The 18,865-nt window shown below is 36.3% G+C and overlaps 2 protein-coding genes across 3 annotated transcripts; both read right to left on the bottom strand.

Annotated features, from left to right (window-relative positions):
• Positions 1-235: 235 nt before the first annotated feature.
• Positions 236-6,642, bottom strand: lcn15 (lipocalin 15). 2 transcript variants are annotated; one of them, XM_082169545.1, is made up of 7 exons: positions 6,477-6,642; positions 5,432-5,571; positions 5,221-5,297; positions 4,381-4,491; positions 4,185-4,286; positions 2,010-2,034; positions 236-662 (listed from the first exon to the last, which is right to left on the bottom strand). In XM_082169545.1, the coding sequence occupies exons 1-7, from the start codon at positions 6,576-6,578 to the stop codon at positions 518-520; spliced, it is 702 nt and encodes a 233-aa protein (XP_082025671.1). In that variant the 5' UTR covers positions 6,579-6,642; the 3' UTR covers positions 236-517. The 2 variants fall into 2 exon arrangements, with proteins under 2 accessions (XP_082025671.1, XP_082025672.1); XM_082169546.1 differs by having other exon boundaries at positions 526-823; positions 6,477-6,641.
• Positions 6,643-10,993: 4,351 nt separating this feature from the next.
• Positions 10,994-18,744, bottom strand: slc2a8 (solute carrier family 2 member 8). The gene is made up of 10 exons (XM_082168853.1): positions 18,484-18,744; positions 17,966-18,128; positions 17,511-17,717; positions 17,022-17,121; positions 16,299-16,510; positions 15,017-15,166; positions 14,824-14,932; positions 14,558-14,734; positions 12,531-12,676; positions 10,994-12,454 (listed from the first exon to the last, which is right to left on the bottom strand). Exons 1-10 carry the CDS (start codon positions 18,561-18,563, stop codon positions 12,308-12,310), a joined length of 1,491 nt encoding a protein of 496 aa, XP_082024979.1. The 5' UTR covers positions 18,564-18,744; the 3' UTR covers positions 10,994-12,307.
• Positions 18,745-18,865: the final 121 nt, after the last annotated feature.

Genomic DNA, 18,865 nt, shown 5'->3' with positions numbered 1-18,865 from the left:
ATCAGCATATTAGAATGATTTCTGAAGGATTATGTGACAGTGAACTGCAATGGCTGCTGAATATTCAGGAATTAATTACATTAAAATATAAAATAGTTATTTTAATTTAAATTATAGCTATTTTACAATATTATTGTTGTATAAATGCAGCCTTGTTGAGCATAATACTTGTTTTAAAAAACTCTTGAAAACTTTTGAATGGTATTGTATATATACACACACACACAAACAAATGTGTAATATGCTTATTTATTTGTTTTGTAACATGGAATAGGCCTATATGTTTAGTTTAATTGCAAAACAAAACAAAACAACTTTTTATTGTTCATTTTGAAAATACAGTGGAATTGTAAAATGATCTAAATGATTTTACACAAATTTTCTGTAAATATTAAGCAAACAACCACACAAATGCATGTCCATTATCAGTAGCACCGCCTGTTAGTAAACATCAGTGTCAGGTGGATCAGAATTTCAACAGTGATGCTGGCTGGATACAACAGCTCCACCTGCTGGTTTACAGTTGTAGCACAAACTGCGTTACATTGAAGATTTCATAGTGTTGCATTTCTCCAATGATTGTTTGCGTTAAAACAAACACTGTTCCCCAAATGTGTAACAAAACTGAATATATGTAACCCATGGTCTGACTCCAAGGCTGGCTGAAAGATGGTGAAAGTATACAATTAGTTATGAAGTTCGATTGGGTTAGCCTACCGATAAAAACATCCTGTCCAATCACACTTTGGAAAGATTCTCAGTGGCAAAGACTGACTGATTAACAGTTTGTGCAGATTTGTCCTCTCTGAATTCTGCTGTATTCCTGCAGGTGAGTGAACAGTGGTGTATATTTTAGATTGGATAAAACAAGGCTTTTCATGGGGTTTACATCATTATCAACGTCACATAGAACTCATGTATTTCAGCCACTGGGAGACTGGGGCTAGTTGTCACAAGGGCTATAATAGTGGCAATAATGTTTTGAAACATCAGTTAGACAAATTTGTTTTTATAGCAGTGTTGTATGTTGTTTTTAAAACATCAATTTCAAAACATGTTAACATTGTTGCGAATAACAGCATTACTTCGATTTAAAGGTGAACTAAGTAACTTTTTTTTACCTTAACTGAACAGCTTCGGAGTCATTGGAATGGTTATATTACTTATTTCGGGTTGAATGGTGGTCGTTTCGCACCCCCCTGGTGCCCGTGAGCGGAAAATATGCACTTGCAACTTTGAGCCGGCGAGCCGCCGGCCGCTGCGTCAGGAAGTCTCGCGTGATATCAGGTCTCGCGATGTAAACAATTGCTTTACGGCCAAAAGAAATCTGCTAAAATGCTGTCATTATTGCGCTCCCTCACGCTGTCCGAACCCGAATGAAGAAGGCGTTTTAAAGAACGTCCCATCTGCTTTGATGTCGTTGATCTATAGCCTCTGGTGTCTGAGAATCAACAACGAGTTTTTACAACAGTGTTGTCAAATATCTATTCCGAAGCTGTGGGGGGAGCTCTAGAGAGAAACCTGCGAGCAAAAAGCGAGAATACAGCGAAGAAGTCCCGAAGCTACTGAGTGCTGCTTTTACCATAGTGAGTCGTGATTTAGCCACTTTTCAAACACATATATTTTATACACAATATTACCAGTTACCTTGTCTGTTATTGCTCAAACAAAGAGAATACTTCCAACTGCCAAACACATCCACATCAGTTTCGTTCACAACTCAAAGTGGTGTTTCGTTCCTGAATGAATCAGTATTTTTGAACAAATAATTTGATTCACTCATAAAGACGGTCACTTGTCGCCACCTACTGGCGTAAGGATGCAAACTAAGTGTCACTAAGTGATAAACACGTTATACCAGTCTACTGTGACAACATACCGAACTGTAAATTAACTATATGTTATTTATTGAGCAATAACGGTGGAATGTTTTGCTTTTTGAAGTCATATCTCTATACAGACAACTAGCCCCGACCTCTCATATATATGAGGAAGTGGTAAATCCATACCTTGGTTCTAGGATAGGGCAGGGATCTAAAAAACATTAAAAATGCATTACAAATCAACAAATAAATGTAAAATTGTACAATGTAAAAGTGTAGATCAACATGATTCCTGTTAAAGGGGTGGTTCAGGATTTTCGACATCGGACCTCATTTTCAAGTGAGCCTGGTTGTTATTCATCAGTGGAGACAGTTTTCAAAAAAAATTCATCCAGTCCTTACTTTTGGATAGTTCGCCGGTGCTAGGCTAGCGCGAGTCAACGGTGCACGTTAGCCTGCCATTAAAAACAGTTTTACCCACTCCACAGTACACCAAAAGCAAATAAATTATAACACCAGACTATCGATGTAAATGTCTGTTGAGAGAATAATGTTAGAAATCAAAGTACTCTTGCATCTCAGGCAAAAGTCTCATCATCATCGGCAGGTAAATACACTTGCGTGATTGTTATGTGTACAGGTGTCCTGACATTCCATCCTACCCGTCAGATTGTCCTACCAGGGCTTACTGCGCATGCGCACATCAATATTTCGTCTATTTTGTCACGCTGAACAACACGCCCATCATTTTTTACTACTTGCTTTGAGAACTTCTTCATGTGAGGTAAGTTTGAGAACTGTTTACGGTCACATTCATATAAAGCCAGCTAGCACCATTGATAATTTTATTTTATAATTTTGATATGGGCGGGGAATATGATTTGATTGTTTTAGTGTATAATATAAGCACACACAATTATGCCAAAATGTCCGTTTTGTCGGGTGTCCCTATAAGATCAGTCTTAAATGAATTAAATAAAGTATCAAATGACCGTAAAGAGTGTGAGGCGTGTGAGATCCGCGTATCTGTAAACAGCGGCAGGTCTTAAAGTGACAGCAGTTTTCATTCATAAATATAGGCCATTAAACAAATATTGAAAATATACTCTATGTTGTTTCTGCATTCATTTGGAGATCAACTGTGAAATTATTACATTATAAAATATATTAAATTTAACTTTAATGTTTGTAATTACGATTAATCACATAAAAAATGCCCCATTGATTTACAGCACTATATCTATTTGTGCTTTTTTTTCCTTGCATTTTTTGACAGCTATGGAAGATAAGTGGGAAGCATTGTATAATCTTCTGTCAGTGGGATCGTACCCATCAGGGTATGATAAGTCCAAAAGGCAGAACATTCGAAGATATGCACTCAAATTCAACTTAAAGGGTAGTTATTTTAACTTTAAATTTCAATTATGTTTATTTTATTATTCATCTTGATTTTCTTTTCCAACAATGCCAAATGTCCTTTTAGTCTACTTTTGTCATAGTTATGTTTTCTCTTTAATGTAGATGGAATGCTTTTTTATGGAGGGAAAAGAGTGATCAAAACCAAAGAGGAAGCCAGGATGCTCTTTGAAGAATTCCATTCCTCTCCCATTGGTGGGCACACAGGGATTGGTAAAACACGTGCTGCCATCTGTGCCAGATTTTACTGGCATGGCATGTCAGTTGACATTGAAAATTGGGTATGTGTTATTTATTTTATATAGTTATTTTAATATATATATATATATATATATATATATATATATATATATATATATATATATATATTTATATGTATATACAACAATTTCTGAAAGGTATTGGAATGTGATCAATGTCAAAAAGTGGGAAAGCCGCTGCTGTAGACTGCTTATAAATACAGGGAACAAATTATAACTAATGCAATGTGATGAAAGGGTAGTTTGATTTCGAACATTATTCTCTCAACAGACATTACATTGACAGTCTGGCGTTATAATTTATTTGCTTTTGGTGTGTGGAGTGGGTAAAACTGTTTTTAATGGCAGGCTAACGTGCACCGTTGACTCGCGCTAGCCTAGCACCGGCGAACTATCCAAAAGTAAGGACTGGATGAATTTTTTTGAAAAATGTCTCCACTGATGAATAACAACCAGGCTCACTTGAAAATGAGGTCCGATGTCGAAAATCCTGAACCACCCCTTTAAGAGTGACTTGGTAGTTTTGTGTGTGCATGGTGTTTTATTGATTCAGCAAACTTTAGAGGCCCTATTTAAGGTCACATACACATTAAACATTAGCCCCAGTAGCTTATTCCTGTTTTTTTCTGCAGTGTGGCAGTCTGACATAAACAGTTTATGTTCGTTATATCACATGCAAACTTACCAACATCTGTTGGGGCGACAATGGCCTCCTCAGAAAAGCCCAGAGATAAAGCAAAAGATCTGAATCTCTCAATTAGATCTGGTCTTAGTATGGATGACCGTCCTAGGAGCAATGTTTCCAACAGATTAGCATGCCTTATCAATATGTCCAAGACAGCATACGTGACATATATTTTACATCATCAGTTCAGACTTACCATAAAGAGCTACTTGAGTGTACTCTTTGTCCAGGTTCTTGTATTTAAGGACCAAACTATAATCAGTGTAATTGGTCTCCACTATCGTGATGTCTTTTGTTATCCTGTGCCCTTAACAAAAGGTCAGACACATCATGTACATTTTAAATTTGGGGATTGATTGGATCTGTTTATGTTTGTGTAATGTTATAAATAAGTGTATACTAAAATTGAAGTACAGTAGTCAACATTTGAAGTTGAACATTTGAAACTTGTCCTAAGACAAGAAGGTATTTTTATACTAAGGTATTTAAAAAAATGAATGTATAACTTTGATGAAAGGTTTTGATCCACTTCAAATGTTGACTACTGTATATAAAGTTTATAAAGACATAGATTGCAGCTAAAACCTATAGGCATACTGGGAAAAAAAATGGTATCCTAAAAATTCTAATTAAAATATTATTTAATATCACTGAATCTTATGGGTTAAATAAGGTAGAATTATTTTTTTAAAGGAACAATCACAGGTTACCACTTTTTAAAATTTTTGCACTAAATTCTCAAAATGCTGTATATAATAATTATTAAGAAATATCTTGTTATTTTTCTGGTAGATCTGATGAAGGTGTGCATTTGGTATATATATTTATATATATATATATTTATATATATATATATATATATATATATATATATATTTATATATATATATATATATATATATATATATATATATATATATATTTGAACGTTTTTGAGAGTCAGTTCTGGATGTCAGTTCTGTGAACAATGACGCCATGTGATAAGAAACATGTGATGTAAGCACGAAGATGTTAGAGAAAGGAAATGAGAGCTTACTTTTGCTAAAGTAAGTGAACTCTCCAGGAACATCTGTCTTCTTGTATGAATAAACATTGACGGAGCATCCATATGGCCTGTTAGTTCAAATATATACAGACTGTTAGCGCAGAGCTCAAATATTACATGTTTTACAATATGTTTTCCCTTTGTTATTTGAGATGGTGTGATAATGTAAATATGAAACAATATCTTGTCCAAAATTATGCACCTCATGGTCCACATGGTTAGGTTCACATTTCCATTGTCATTTGCTACCAGAAGACCTTTAGAAACCTTCAGATGGTTTTTGAACATTGCAAACAGCGCAGATGCATCTGCAATTCCAATACGGTACCATTCACCTGCAAACTGACAGTAAAAGAAAGTAAAAAATGGTTTGCAGTTCACTAAGATTTCCAAGGGTTCTGTAGTACCAGCTGATGGTTATACAGCCTGTATAATTACTGTTATTACAGAAAATACAGTACCTGAAAAAGAATTAGCGTTACGTATGGTTCCATTTGTTAACATTATTAATTACATAATGTATTATTAATAACATAATGTTAATTTCAACATTTACTAATAGATTATTAAAATAAGTTCATTGATTTAAGGGTGTGGGGAGGTGAGTCATCAGCTGCTTCTTGAAAGATGTGATGGTTTGGGTAATGAGACCTTGTTACCGAATTTGCTCTGTCATATTATTTCCTATTTCTAGAACTTACTAAATGTCTGCGAATTTTCAAACAAAATGTAATGTGGCACAAAGAGAAGGTGACAATGCAGGAGTAGTCAATGTTAAGTTTAAGTTTCTTTCTGTAAACTCATTTCACAATTAATACAGGAGTTATGAATATTTTTTACATCACTGCATCTGTTCAATATACATCAAAACCACTCAATATTCATTCTTGTATAGAAATAAATGTACACTCTCAATAAAAAAATAGCAAAAACCTTTAGGGACACAACATTTTGTCACTGCAGTACCATTTAGTGGTAAATAAGGTACAAAGTTGCCCTTTTATGGGTACTGCCCCAGTGACAAGCTGTTGTAACCCTAAAGGTAAACTTTTTTTGACAGTGTAAGCTGATTAACCATGATCCGTGCTTTAAGTAAACTTATATCCCACTGCAGTTCTACCTCTTCACTGTTTGAAACAGATATAATGCTGTGCACATTTAAAATGTCTCTTATTCATGTCACTATTTAATGAAAAACATGCATTCAATGCTCAAACACCCCAGAAAAATGGAAAAATCATACTCACTTTCTCCAGATCGAAGTTGGGCTGAGGCTCAACAGGATACTGTTTGTTGAAACCATGGGTTCCTAAAAACATACAAAGCAAAAGTGCTAATGCCAGATTCATGATGAAAGTTCAAGCACCGTATGGAAATGCAAAACTTTTGACATATCACAGAAGCGGTGGGGAAACTCCTGGGTTTATATTTGCCAACAGCAAGGCAATGTTTGTGAAGGACAGGAGCCCAGCCCCTATACACACAGTGCATGTGTACAGTTCAGACTTTTAAAACAGCAACAATTTTTTGTATGTTAGAGAATCTGACATGAAATCACTGAAAAATGACAGAACAGAATCCTGTATATACAGAGGATTACAAAACATATTTGTCAGACATTCCTCTGGTGCATAATTATAGACATAAACACATAATGCTTTTTTAAAAACAATCTTTGGACAACTCTGCTTTAAATGTTGTTCTACGAGGGGACAGACTGTGGGTGTAAGGTGACCCTGGACTTTGACTTACACTGGCCCAAATGTTACGACACCAATCTCTTCATTACAGTGTACACTGATGCACAACTAAACAGAGATCTCTGAATACTCCTGAATACCTCTGCTTCTCAGACAGTGCATAACAACTTTATGCACATACTTTAAAAAATACAAGCACTGGATACCTCAAACAACAGCTGGAAGACTCTAGTAATTTCACGAGTTCACACTTACATGGCCAGATAGAGTAAAGAGATTGCGTATTTGGCGTGCTGTCCGATGGGGAGGGCTCCGAGCTCGGAATTTGGCCTGAACTCAGAGTACTCCCCCATCCCTGGTTGGGATAGGAACAGTCGAGAGTGAGGAGTTGGGGTGGTGGAGGGATGCTGGAAAACTGTCGTGGGACAGAGGTAAGTGGGTTTTATAGGCCTCCTCTCGTGCTGATTGGGTAGATCATCTGAACGTGCTCCTCCCGAAGTTAAAAAAAAAAAAAAAAAAATTTTTATAACACTTTCTGACTGGGAAGGAGGTCAGGGAGGTCTGGTTGTTGTAAGGGGTGGTCCATAAAAACTAACATCTAACTTTAATTTAATGAATTATTCTGTCTAGTATAAAGTTATTATGGGTTGTCTTGTTAATTACAGCTACTTTTGTGCTATTACTAGTTCTTTACATATCTGTTTGAGGGGGCAAATATTGTTTCTTATTTAAATATATATATAATATATATTATGTTTATGGCATTACTGTCTATTTCAAGTTGTAGTTCTATGAATCATTGCACCATGTTATGTAGCAGTAAGAACAATGAATTCAATAGTTAATCTTTTCCCACAAACTCAAGTCAAGTCGTCACCATCATTTATATAGCGCTCTTAACAATATGGATTGTTTCAAAGCAGCTTTGCAGAGATAATAGGATTGTTTAGGCTTTACAAAAGATTGTTTAGGCTTTACAGCAGCTCTAGAGTAAAGTTATTGTCCAGCTAAAGTTAGTTTTGATTGATTGATTCACTTCCGTTGCGAAGATCATTAGTTATTAACTTAGAGGCCACTAACACAACACCGTTTTAACAGGAAAATCCTTATGAAATCCACATGCGAATTATGTGATCAGTCCAAAGGTATGCGCGTTTGAATATATATGTGCGCAGGCGTGTAGTCCTTCTTTACAAATTAACCCTCAATAAACTACTTGTCTGGCCTTAAAAATTTATAATACAGACATTTATCTGTATTCCCACTAAATAGGAAAAGGATCTACCGCCAGCAGTCGATTTTGATTATCAACTGGCTGGAATTTTGAGATCGCAGTAGATGTGAAGGACTATAATGCGTTAAGAACTCGCTCAAGTACTGCGGAGCTAAACCATTTAGTGCTTTGTAAGTGATCAGCAATATTTAAAAATGTATACGATGTTTAATAGGGAGCCAATGCAGTGTTGATAGAACCAGGCTGATATGGTCATACTTCCTGGTTCTGGTAAGAACTCTAGCTGCTGCATTTTGGACCAGCTGTAGTTTGTTTAAGCGTGCAGGGCAACCACCCATAATAGCATTACAGTAATCTAGCCTTGATTTCATGAACTCATTAACTAATTGTTCTGCATTTTTCATTGAGAGCATATGACGTAATTTAGATATATTTTAAAGATGAAAAAATGCGGTTTTACAGATACTAGACACGTGACTTTCAAATGAAAGATTGGTATCAAAGAGCACACCTTGGTTCCTTACCAACGATGAGGACTTGACAGAGCAGCCATCAAGTGTTAGACAGTATTTTAGGTTATTACGTGAGGACGTTTTTTGCCCAATAATTAGAATCTCTGTTTTTTCAGAATTAAGTAGTAGGAAATTGCTAGTCAGCCAGTTTTTTATATCAGCTATGCATTCCGTACATTTTGTGATTGGTAAGTTTCGTCAGGGTGTGAAGAAATATAGAGCTGCGTATCATCAGCTAACAGAGAAAACTAATGCCATGCTTCCTAATTATATCTCCCAAGGGTAGCATGTACAGAGTGAACAGCAACGGTCCTAGTACTGAGCCTTGTGGTACGCCATACTGAACTTGTGATCGATAAGACATCTCTTCATTTACTGCTACAAACTGATAACGGTCAGATAAGTATGATTTAAACCATGCTAATGCAATTCCACTAATGCCAAAATAATTTTCGAGTCTATTTAAAAGAATGTTGTGGTCGATGGTATCAAATGCAGCACTAAGCTCGAGTTACACTAATAGAGAGACACAACCACGATCGGATGATAAGAGCAAATCATTTGTGACTCTAATGAGAGCTGTCTCAGTACTATGGTACGGTCTAAATCCTGATTGAAAATCCTCGCAGATATAATTTCTTTCTAAAAAGGAACATAGTTGTGAGGATACTGACTTTTCTTGTATCTTTGACAGAAAAGGTAAATTCGAGATCAGCCTGTAATTGACTAATTCTGTAGGATCAAGTTGCATTTTTTTAACAAGCTGTTTAATCATAGCCAGCTTAAAGGTTTTTGGTACGTATCCTAATGACAAAGATGAATTAATGATATTAATTAAGAAGAGGATCTATGACCTCTGGAAGCATCTCTTTTAGTAGCTTAGTCAGAAAAGGGTCTAACATACATGTTGTCGATTTAGATGATTTAACGAGTTTAGACAATTCTTCCTCTCCTATAGCAATGAATGAATCAAATATTTCCTTAGGGAGACTACAATGCACTCCCTGATGCGATACTGTAGTAGACGGTTGCATAGTTATAATTTTCTCCCTGATATTATCAATCTTATAAGTGAAGAAGTTCATAAAGTCATTACTGCTGTGCTGCTTGGAAATTTCTGGGCTTGAAGCTTTATTTTTCGTTAGTTTAGCCACTGTTTCAAATAAATTGTAATTTTGGTTTTGTTTATTTTCTTCTAATTGGCTTGAAAAATAAGCAGATCTAGCAGCTTTTAAGGCCTCTCTGTATGCAGTCGAGCTATCTTTTCATGAAATGCGAAATACCTCTAGTTTTGTTTTCTTCCAGTTGCACTCCATTTTTCTGGCTACTCTCTTAAAGGAGAAGTTCACTTTTAAAAAAACTTTTGCTGATAATTTACTCACCCCCATGTCATCCAAGATGTCCATGTCTTTCTTTCTTCAGTCGAAAAGAAATTAAGGTTTTTGATGAAAACATTCCAGGATTTTTTCACATATTATGGATTCCATTGGGACCCAAACGGTTCAAGGTCCAAATGACAGTTTCATTGCCGCTTCAAAGGGCTTTAAACGATACCAGACGATGAATAAGGGTCTTATCTAGCGAAACGATCGGTCATTTCAAAAATAAAATAAAAAGTTGACGTTTTATAAGCACAAATGTTCGGCTTGCTCTGTTCTGTGATGCGCGTTCGTGACGTCACGTAATACGCAATTACGTTGAAAAGGTCACGCTTGAAAAATTGAAGAAAATGTTCTTTTTGGCTTTTTTAATATTAAAACACTCAGGATGCGCACACGAAATGGGCATTTTAAACGATAAACTGACACAAATACATTTGAAAATGTTTATATGGTCCTCCTTCCGCACATTTGTAAACACATCAAACTTGACCTTTTCAACGTAATTGCGTATTACGTGACGTCACGAACGCGCATCACAGAACAGAGCAAGGCGAACATTTGTGCTTATAAAACGTCAACTTTTTATTTTATTTTTGAAATGACCGATCGTTTCGCTAGATAAGACCCTTATTCATCGTCTGGTATCGTTTAAAGCCCTTTGAAGCGGCAATGAAACTGTCATTTGGACCTTGAACCGTTTGGGTCCCAATGGAATCCATAATATGTGGAAAAATCCTGGAATGTTTTCATCAAAAACCTTAATTTCTTTTCGACTGAAGAAAGAAAGACATGGACATCTTGGATGACATGGGGGTGAGTAAATTATCAGCAAAAGTTTTTTCAAAAGTGAACTTCTCCTTTAAGGGCCTGAGTACTGCTTCAGATCCTTTTCTTGCGGGCCCACATGAGAAGAATGAGACACACAGAAATTGGTGCTTCACATCTCATTGTTCTTCAAAGTTTATTGGTTAGATACACTTATCAACTCTTCTTGTAATGCATATTCATTTATCACAGTCCAGTTATCTGAGGCCCGTAATATCCTTACAGTAGCACATCAGACACACATTTTCCTCTTAATTTGATCATTTTCAGATTACATCTCTCATGACATATGCCATTATTCAGCATCTTCAAACCTTAAAACCACTATCTAGTACGAGACAGCATTAATTCTGTTAAAAGTCATTCATTAGGGGAAAAAAAGGCAATTGACAAATGTTTAGAATGCTGAGGTTGTTCATTTTATCTGCATTTATCAGCATATTAAAAATACAATTTTACAAATTTCATTTTTCAGTAAAAAAAACAAAACATTCTTGGCACATCATATCATTTGGCATTTAAATGTTTCATCCTTGTCATTATTACAGAACAGAGTCATACTGTGCACACTCAGTACCACAATCTAAAGCAATACAACTTCACTTTTGAGAGTTCTGTTTAATTTTGCTCACCTCATGAATGAAGCAAACGACAGAGTTGTTCAGTAACCATGTACATTGAATGAATTATTATTAGTTAGTTTAATCGCACTTGGTTCAATTTCTTTGCTATACACACACACACAAAAAAAGCAAGTGATGTCAGAAAAAATGTATGTAGTCACCAGTGCAACCAGGTAATGAAATACTTATTTCTTTATTATTTAATTCTTACTTTTATAATATATCTATAGAAAAATATATCTACAGAATATAAAAATGAGTTTCAAGTTAAACTCAACATTTCAGAAATATTTTTGAGATCGATCGAATCAGATCAGATATTAACTTGGGTAACATTTTAAATTAGAATGTGTGCCATGCACATACTAATTTCAAAATGTAACCCAAGCTACTATTTTGGTAGCTATAATTCCAGAGGAATTGCAATGAAAACTAATGGAAATAAAGCTTATATAAACTGTGTGTCAATTGAATAGTTGTTCATGCAAAATTCTATTGAGGCTAATTCGTCATGTGACCTGCAAATAAGTTCAAAATTAGACACAATGTAAAGTCATGATGTTTAAGGGTGTGCCAACAGTAACAATATAAAAATAAGTCATGATAAAAATTCTTGAACATTGTCTGAAACATATCACATCAGCCACTTATCACACTAATTCAATGACAAATCACATTAAGACAACAAATTTTTGATCTGTAAACATTTACATTATTTGAAAACATAATGAGCTTCTGACATGCCAATGCAACTAGTTTGTTTCTTCAATATTTTGGAGTTGGCACTGAGGAGAAAATATGTCTAGCGCCGATGAGTCCCTTTAAAACGGGCTTGAATCTCCTCCAAAGTTTTGCCTTTGGTCTCAGGGACAAAGATGACAGTGAATATGACATTGAGAGCGCACAGTCCTGAGAACATCCAGAATGTCCCTGCACTAGTTATGGCATCCTGAAAGAGATCATGTATTAGACCTGTTCATTAAACCTAGAACATTTCAGGGGAAAATACATAACCGTCAGCTCACCATGAGGTTCTGGAAGGTTTTGGTGACAATGAAGGCACAGGTCCAGTTGGTAAGCACACACAGAGCACTGCCCATTCCCCTCACTCGTGTGGGAAAGATCTCGGACATCACCAGCCAAGGAGTAGGACCCCAACCAAGAGCAAAACCTGGTAAACACATGTGTTAATGATAGTCAGACTCACTGCAGTCAGTTCACTTATCTCACCAAAAATATGATTTTGGACAAAAACACAAGTATAGCTACATCCTTTTTTTGAGGCATGTAGTAGCAAGAAAACTAGATATCACTGCATGAATTTGATTCAGTTTTTTATGTGCATTCATAAGATTATGTAATTATGTCTTAGAAAAACTACTTAAGATTGTTTATTGCACCAAGCAACTTGAAAGTAAATTAAATAGGTAACACTTTAGTTTAGGGTCCAGTTCTCACTATTAACTAGTTGCTTATTAGCATGCTGTTTATTAGTACTTATAAAGCACATATTAATGCCTTTTTCTGCATGACCATATTATATTCACCTTGTCTGTGAAACCAGGGGAAGGTTTCCTCAAGGTCTTGTCTCAATGTCCTAATATCAAGTGACTTTTGCTCATGAAAAATAAAGTAAATATACCAGTAAAATGGCAGTTTTATCTTATAAAACTTGAGATTTTCACACAATAAAAATGTTTGATTGAAGTAAAAGTGGCCATGAAATGAGTTGGCAGCTTTATCAATAGTTTGAGCTAGTTTGACTCGAGACTATAGAGCAATCATCTGCTCATGTGATAGTCAGTGATAGTTTAAACTAAACTCCTGAGGAGACTCAAACATGAGGTTCTCAAAAAACTGCTCAGAAAAAGTGTCAATGGACAGAATGGAGAGTGAGCATGATCCAATGAAAGGTGATAAAGAGTGCAGCATGTATCTGTGAGGGCACGAACAATGCCACTCTAGTTATGTCCCAATGATGCACTGTACCAGTGGTTCCAAACCCCGGTCCTTGGGTGCGTCTCAATCAGCTCCCGAGCTTGTGAATCAGTATATCTTGTACATGAATCCAGGCACTGTTAAGGACCCTGGCTCACTAGACAGTGATTACTCAATTTACGGTGACATTACATGTTGTAGAAGGTCACCGCTGGTATTAATCAACAACAGGCAGAACCTATATCTTTTTGATATTATTTTTTATGCCATTTCATATCCTTACAACATTTCATCCAACTATTAACTAGATGTGTTCACTACCTGTCTAGTGATGTGTGTTTATGCTGACATATAATAATAATAAAAGTTTGTCTTTTCAAATCTTCCATCCCGTGTCATTATATTTATTGAGCTGGCTCGTGCGTTTTATGTGCTTCAGAAATTTAACATTATTTCTGCTCAGGGAGCTTAGTGAGCATCAATACTCCCTGGTTTTTACTCCAGTACCAGGGTTAGGAACCACTGAAACTACTAGAAAGTTATAGGCAGTGAGTTTAATCAAGGTTTGACCTAAAAGTAGCAGGAAAGTGGCTCTCAAGGGCCAGAGTTGAGAACCCCTGATCTAGTGTATGAATTATATAAGGTTATTTTGTCATCCAGCAACAGAGTCTGATAGTTCTTCCCCATTGGCTACTTAAGGAAATCTGTGACAGTTGAGTCCATGAAATGTCCAACATGAAGTCCATGAAGTGTTTTCGGTTAAGTAGGTGCATTGTCCAGGTATTTGAAGTACCCTTTATCTGGTGTCTATAAGTCTATATTACGATTCATTTTACTTTTTGTTTTGTATTTTAATTAATTTCTTGACAGAAACAAATGATTCATGATTCAAAAATCCATAACTGTAAATCAATGCTTTGAGAAAACAAGTGAATTGTTACACCCCTAGCACACATACAAACCAACAAACTGCAGTTGACTTCCTCTCTATGCATGTAGTTTTAGGCTAGAATAATCTGAACATTTCATCTTGCAGTGTTTTAGCAAATCTTAATACAGCTGTTGAATAATTCTTGTTCTATGGTAAGTTTCAGTGAAATACATTTCTACTAACCTGTAATGAAAAGGCCCATGCTTCCCACAGCCAGCCAGGTGAGGTCTGCCGGGGACTGCTCCGCCAGAGGACCCTGGGCGTCTGTTAGTAAACTCGTCAGTGAGGAGTTACTGTGCTTCATCACAGTCAGCTTGAAATACACTCCAAACACTGCTTCACTAACACACATGATGACACCTTGTGGGGGCACCAAAATAGAAGATAATTCATTTTCTCGTTTCAAAAACAGTGGTGCAAATGTATTATTCCACAAAATTTGCTTCTACCAGACAAGATGAGAAGAACTTTCCGCCCAGCCTTGTCCATGATAACAGCAGCAACTGCAGTGAAGAACACCTGTGTGGCCGCAACAATAACAGTGGCCACATCGCTGCTCTGTGGCAGACAATAAAGAACATTACAGTGTGCGTTTACAGTAACATGAAGGCTCTTCATTAATGAGTTTCATCAAACACTCACTTTGAAATGGGCCTGCTCGAAGATCGTCTCTGCATAAAACATGATGGCATTAATGCCAGTAAATTGCTGGAACAGCATCATCATAATGCCTACGCCTAAAGGCTTATAGACGCCAGGGTCCTTCAGATCCGCCAGACTGAAGCTTTGCTCCTGTAATCAATTAAATGTCAATCTTAGTGACTTATATACAGCTGTGCAAAGAATTATTTATTTATTAAATAAAATAAAAAGCTATGGTAAAGTGGGATAAACTTAAAGATATCAAACAAAATTAAACTTGGTTACACCCATATTTAATTAATCAGTTTCTGTTGGATAAAATTAAAGGTATAGTTCACCCCCCAAAAAAATCTGTCAATTACGCTGAAAAAAAGTTCATAAAAGAAATCCATATTAATTGAGCAGTTAAATCTAAGACTTCTGAAGAGACATGCTTGCTTTTAATGATGAACAAATTTAATTTAGGCTTTTTTTTCCACATCGTCACATAATTATTGACCTTCCACAGGAACCAATGAGATTGTACATCAAGTAATCACAGTTGAGCTTATGTTTACCATATTTGATGTGCACTATGTAGGTGCCTTATGATACGTTTATATATTTGAATTAAAGCCTAAATTAAATTTGGACATCCTCATGTCTTAATTTAAATTAAAACAGGAGGTTGAGTAAATTATGACAGACTTTGTGAACTAACCCTTTGGGCCTGTTTACACTTGGTCCAGCAATCTGATCGTGAAAAGACCAGGTGTCATAAATCCAATCACTCAAACCACTTCAGCAGATGGTCTGAGATGCATTCCAGACGAAACTGGACAAAGTTGGTTGTTGAAACCACATATGTAAATTTTATTCCACCCAAAATGTAAAAAAATAAACGTGTGAGAGACACTTAACACACATTCATCTTCATTAAAAGTAATGAGACTAAATGATCTTACCAGTGCTGATGCCACTGTTGCGGTTAAATTTGCAGTTGAAGATTGGATTTATATTCGTTTTGCGGAGACATTTCTGGCCAAGTGTAAATGGAACCGTTTGAACAAATCAGATAGCTATCCGATCAGTTAAAATGCATGAAATGACCAGGTGTAAACAGGCCCTTTAAGTTGGCCAACATTTTTTGTCATTGAGTTTACAGTTCATTAAAAAATAATTCACACTATAAAAGTAAAATGCCAATTCATGTTGATTTTTAATTTTGAAAAGCAGCTCAACATTTAAATCGAGACCAAACAAAGTTTGAGATGTGAAATGAGAGATTTATGTCATGTCTAACTTCATTTTTGTAGGCATCTTCTATCCTAGCACACTCCCACTCTACAGGGGCATCAGGACCCCTGAGGAAGCGCAGGGCCTCCTCTGCCTCTCTTCTTTTCCCTTGGGAGAGCAGGAACCGTGGCGTCTCCGGCATGAAGCACATACACACCAGCATTAGTGTGGGAGGGATAGAGGATGTGATTGCTAACCATCGCCAGTCCAAGAACAAACCTGATAAAATTAATTTTGCATTACTTAAAGAGTACTTCACCCAAAAATTACAATTCATCATTTACTCAACTACAACTGATCACACAGTATGGGTCAAGTTCTCATACTATTCATGTAAACACAGCTCAGACAGAGCCATGTACAATGCAGGCTCTGTGCATTTCGAAGACGGACATTCCTGTGCTAACTCCTGACCTATCCCACTAATGCAATACTGAAAGTCACTAGAGTCATTCCACAAGGATTCTCGAGAGCAAAAATTAGGATGGCATTCACACACATCTGAGCTGATTTCAAAGAACAAATAAAGTATTGGAGTGCAGGGCTACATTGGAAAAGAGACATTATATGTGCAAAATCTCACTGATGTCATTGACATATATTCAAATGTGTCTTCTGATTAAACATTAACAATCATCTCACACAGCTAACTGGAGTAGAACAGCCCTATTACCATCAAAGGCACTCAAGTGTCATAATGCAGTCACAAGATTAAAATGAGAGCCAATACCTGTTATATAGGCTCCCATAATGCCTATAACAACCATAAGTTGCACGCAGGATCCCAAAGTTCCCCTAACACGCTCATGAGCCATTTCCGAGATGTAAAGCTGGAGAAATAGAGAGAAAAAAAAAGTCAAGTGGATTGATCAAAGCTATTGATCTAAATATCCATGAGTTTGATTAAATACTATATATTATAGTGTACACACACACACACACACACACACACACACACACACACACACACACACACACACACACACACACACACACACACACAGTTAAATGATTATTTAAAAAAAGAATTGAAATAAATGTGGACTGATGGCTTCAACACAGTCAGTTATCGCTAAAAAGAAATTCTCCTATGGAGAAAATTAATGGGATTTTTACTTCTGTTACGGTCTATAATAATAATAATAATTTAGTCAATAGCTTTATTATGATTATTATTATTATACTCTGCATAATATTGCAATAAAAAGGGAATTCTTACAGGTACAACAAGAGAAGTCACTCCACTGGCCAGACCAGTGAGAACTCTGCCCACATATAACATCCAGTGGTTCTGAGCAGCAATAATAATGGTAAACCCAAAGATGAATGGAATTGAACAGAACATAAGGCTCAATTTTCGTCCAATCTTCTCCACAATCCATCCTCCCAGAAGACCCCCAAGAGCCGCACCAATGGTCACCACAGCCTACAAGAGAGAAAAATATACAGAAGGCTAATGTTGAAACATCTGAACCCTTGTCAGTATTTTTAACAATCAAATGTTAATACACTGACAACTACATTTAGATTTTGGTTCTCTTTTAAACACCCACCTGCTCTGACACTACAATTATAATGCAGGTTCTGGGAACTGAAAATGACAAGCATTTCCTTTATTGTACGGCCAAATTGTAGTTGATAAAAAGTAAAACCGGACCAAAAGCATTCACATACCCCAAACCAGGAAGCCTCATCTTTGCTGAGCTGCAGTCTCGGGTCTTGAATTCTGCAGAGTTCAGGTATGGCAGGAGAGCTATAGCCTAGCACAAACCCAAAACTCAGGGGTCCCAGAACTGCTGCGAATGTGGCCATGTACAACTTCCCATTCTTAACTTTACTGTTGAGCGAAAGGTTAAAATTAGATAAGAAACAATAAAAATGTAGGTAACTGCTTGTTGAACATGTTCCAGTTGGGAACCCTTTATGAAAAGTCATTGCAGACTCTTTCTGGTATGACAATATTTGAATATTTCCTCATTCATTTTGAACAGATTACTGAGTGAATAACACTTTTAAGTGCCAATTATCTGTAATCATACCACTATAAAAACAGTAGAAGTTATTTGAGGATATAAACCATGGTGTTCTTTGAACCACATTGACAACCATTGTTGTACATGAGATCTTTCCAGAACCTTTTGGGGTTTTTTTGGTAAGAAGAAAACCCCTAAAGACAATAACGTGACACTTACTCCAGGTAGGAGTCCTGCTCGGATCTGTCCTGTTCTGTTTGCTCATCATTGACCAACAGTGGTCTGGTCTCATGATTCATCGTGCCTCCTCTTAAATGATAATCAAGTAATCAAGCAGTTCATAGATAAGATGATCGCCACGGACAAACTGTGTTGTATACATACATAACAACTGACAAAACACGAACAAGTCCAACCAGTGACGTTTGGCATCCCAGTTTCACTCACTGCATATTCAGCAAACCAGTGTCATTGTTGTCAGCTGATGCATGTGACAATAATAAATACGTCCATTGATTTCAAAATAAGAGTCCTAACTTTTCTTTTGCCTTGCCTTGTCCTTTCCACAGACTGTAAAAAAGGTGCTTCTACACAAAATTAT

The sequence above is a fragment of the Leuciscus leuciscus genome, assembly GCF_965113295.1.
Source record: "Leuciscus leuciscus genome assembly, chromosome: 5".
Classification (NCBI taxonomy): Eukaryota; Metazoa; Chordata; class Actinopteri; order Cypriniformes; family Leuciscidae; genus Leuciscus; species Leuciscus leuciscus.
Note: the sequence above shows the minus strand (reverse complement) of the source record. Positions and strands in the feature narration are given on the sequence as shown.

What these genes read in the sequence shown, in the direction of transcription:
- lcn15 (XM_082169545.1), bottom strand. Translation starts at nt 6,578, where the DNA reads ATGAATCTGGCATTAGCACTTTTGCTTTGTATGTTTTTAGGAACCCAT. An exon ending in GTTCACTTACTTTAGCAAAA is followed by an intron (nt 4,492 to 5,220) that starts GTAAGCTCTCAT and finishes CCTTTTGTTAAG; the next exon opens with GGCACAGGATAACAAAAGAC. An exon ending in CACTCAAGTAGCTCTTTATG is followed by an intron (nt 4,287 to 4,380) that starts GTAAGTCTGAAC and finishes CATTGCTCCTAG; the next exon opens with GACGGTCATCCATACTAAGA.
- slc2a8 (XM_082168853.1), bottom strand. Translation starts at nt 18,563, where the DNA reads ATGAATCATGAGACCAGACCACTGTTGGTCAATGATGAGCAAACAGAA. An exon ending in GAGCAGGACTCCTACCTGGA is followed by an intron (nt 18,129 to 18,483) that starts GTAAGTGTCACG and finishes TTCGCTCAACAG; the next exon opens with TAAAGTTAAGAATGGGAAGT. An exon ending in AAGATGCCTACAAAAATGAA is followed by an intron (nt 15,167 to 16,298) that starts GTTAGACATGAC and finishes AATTGATTACAG; the next exon opens with GAGCAAAGCTTCAGTCTGGC.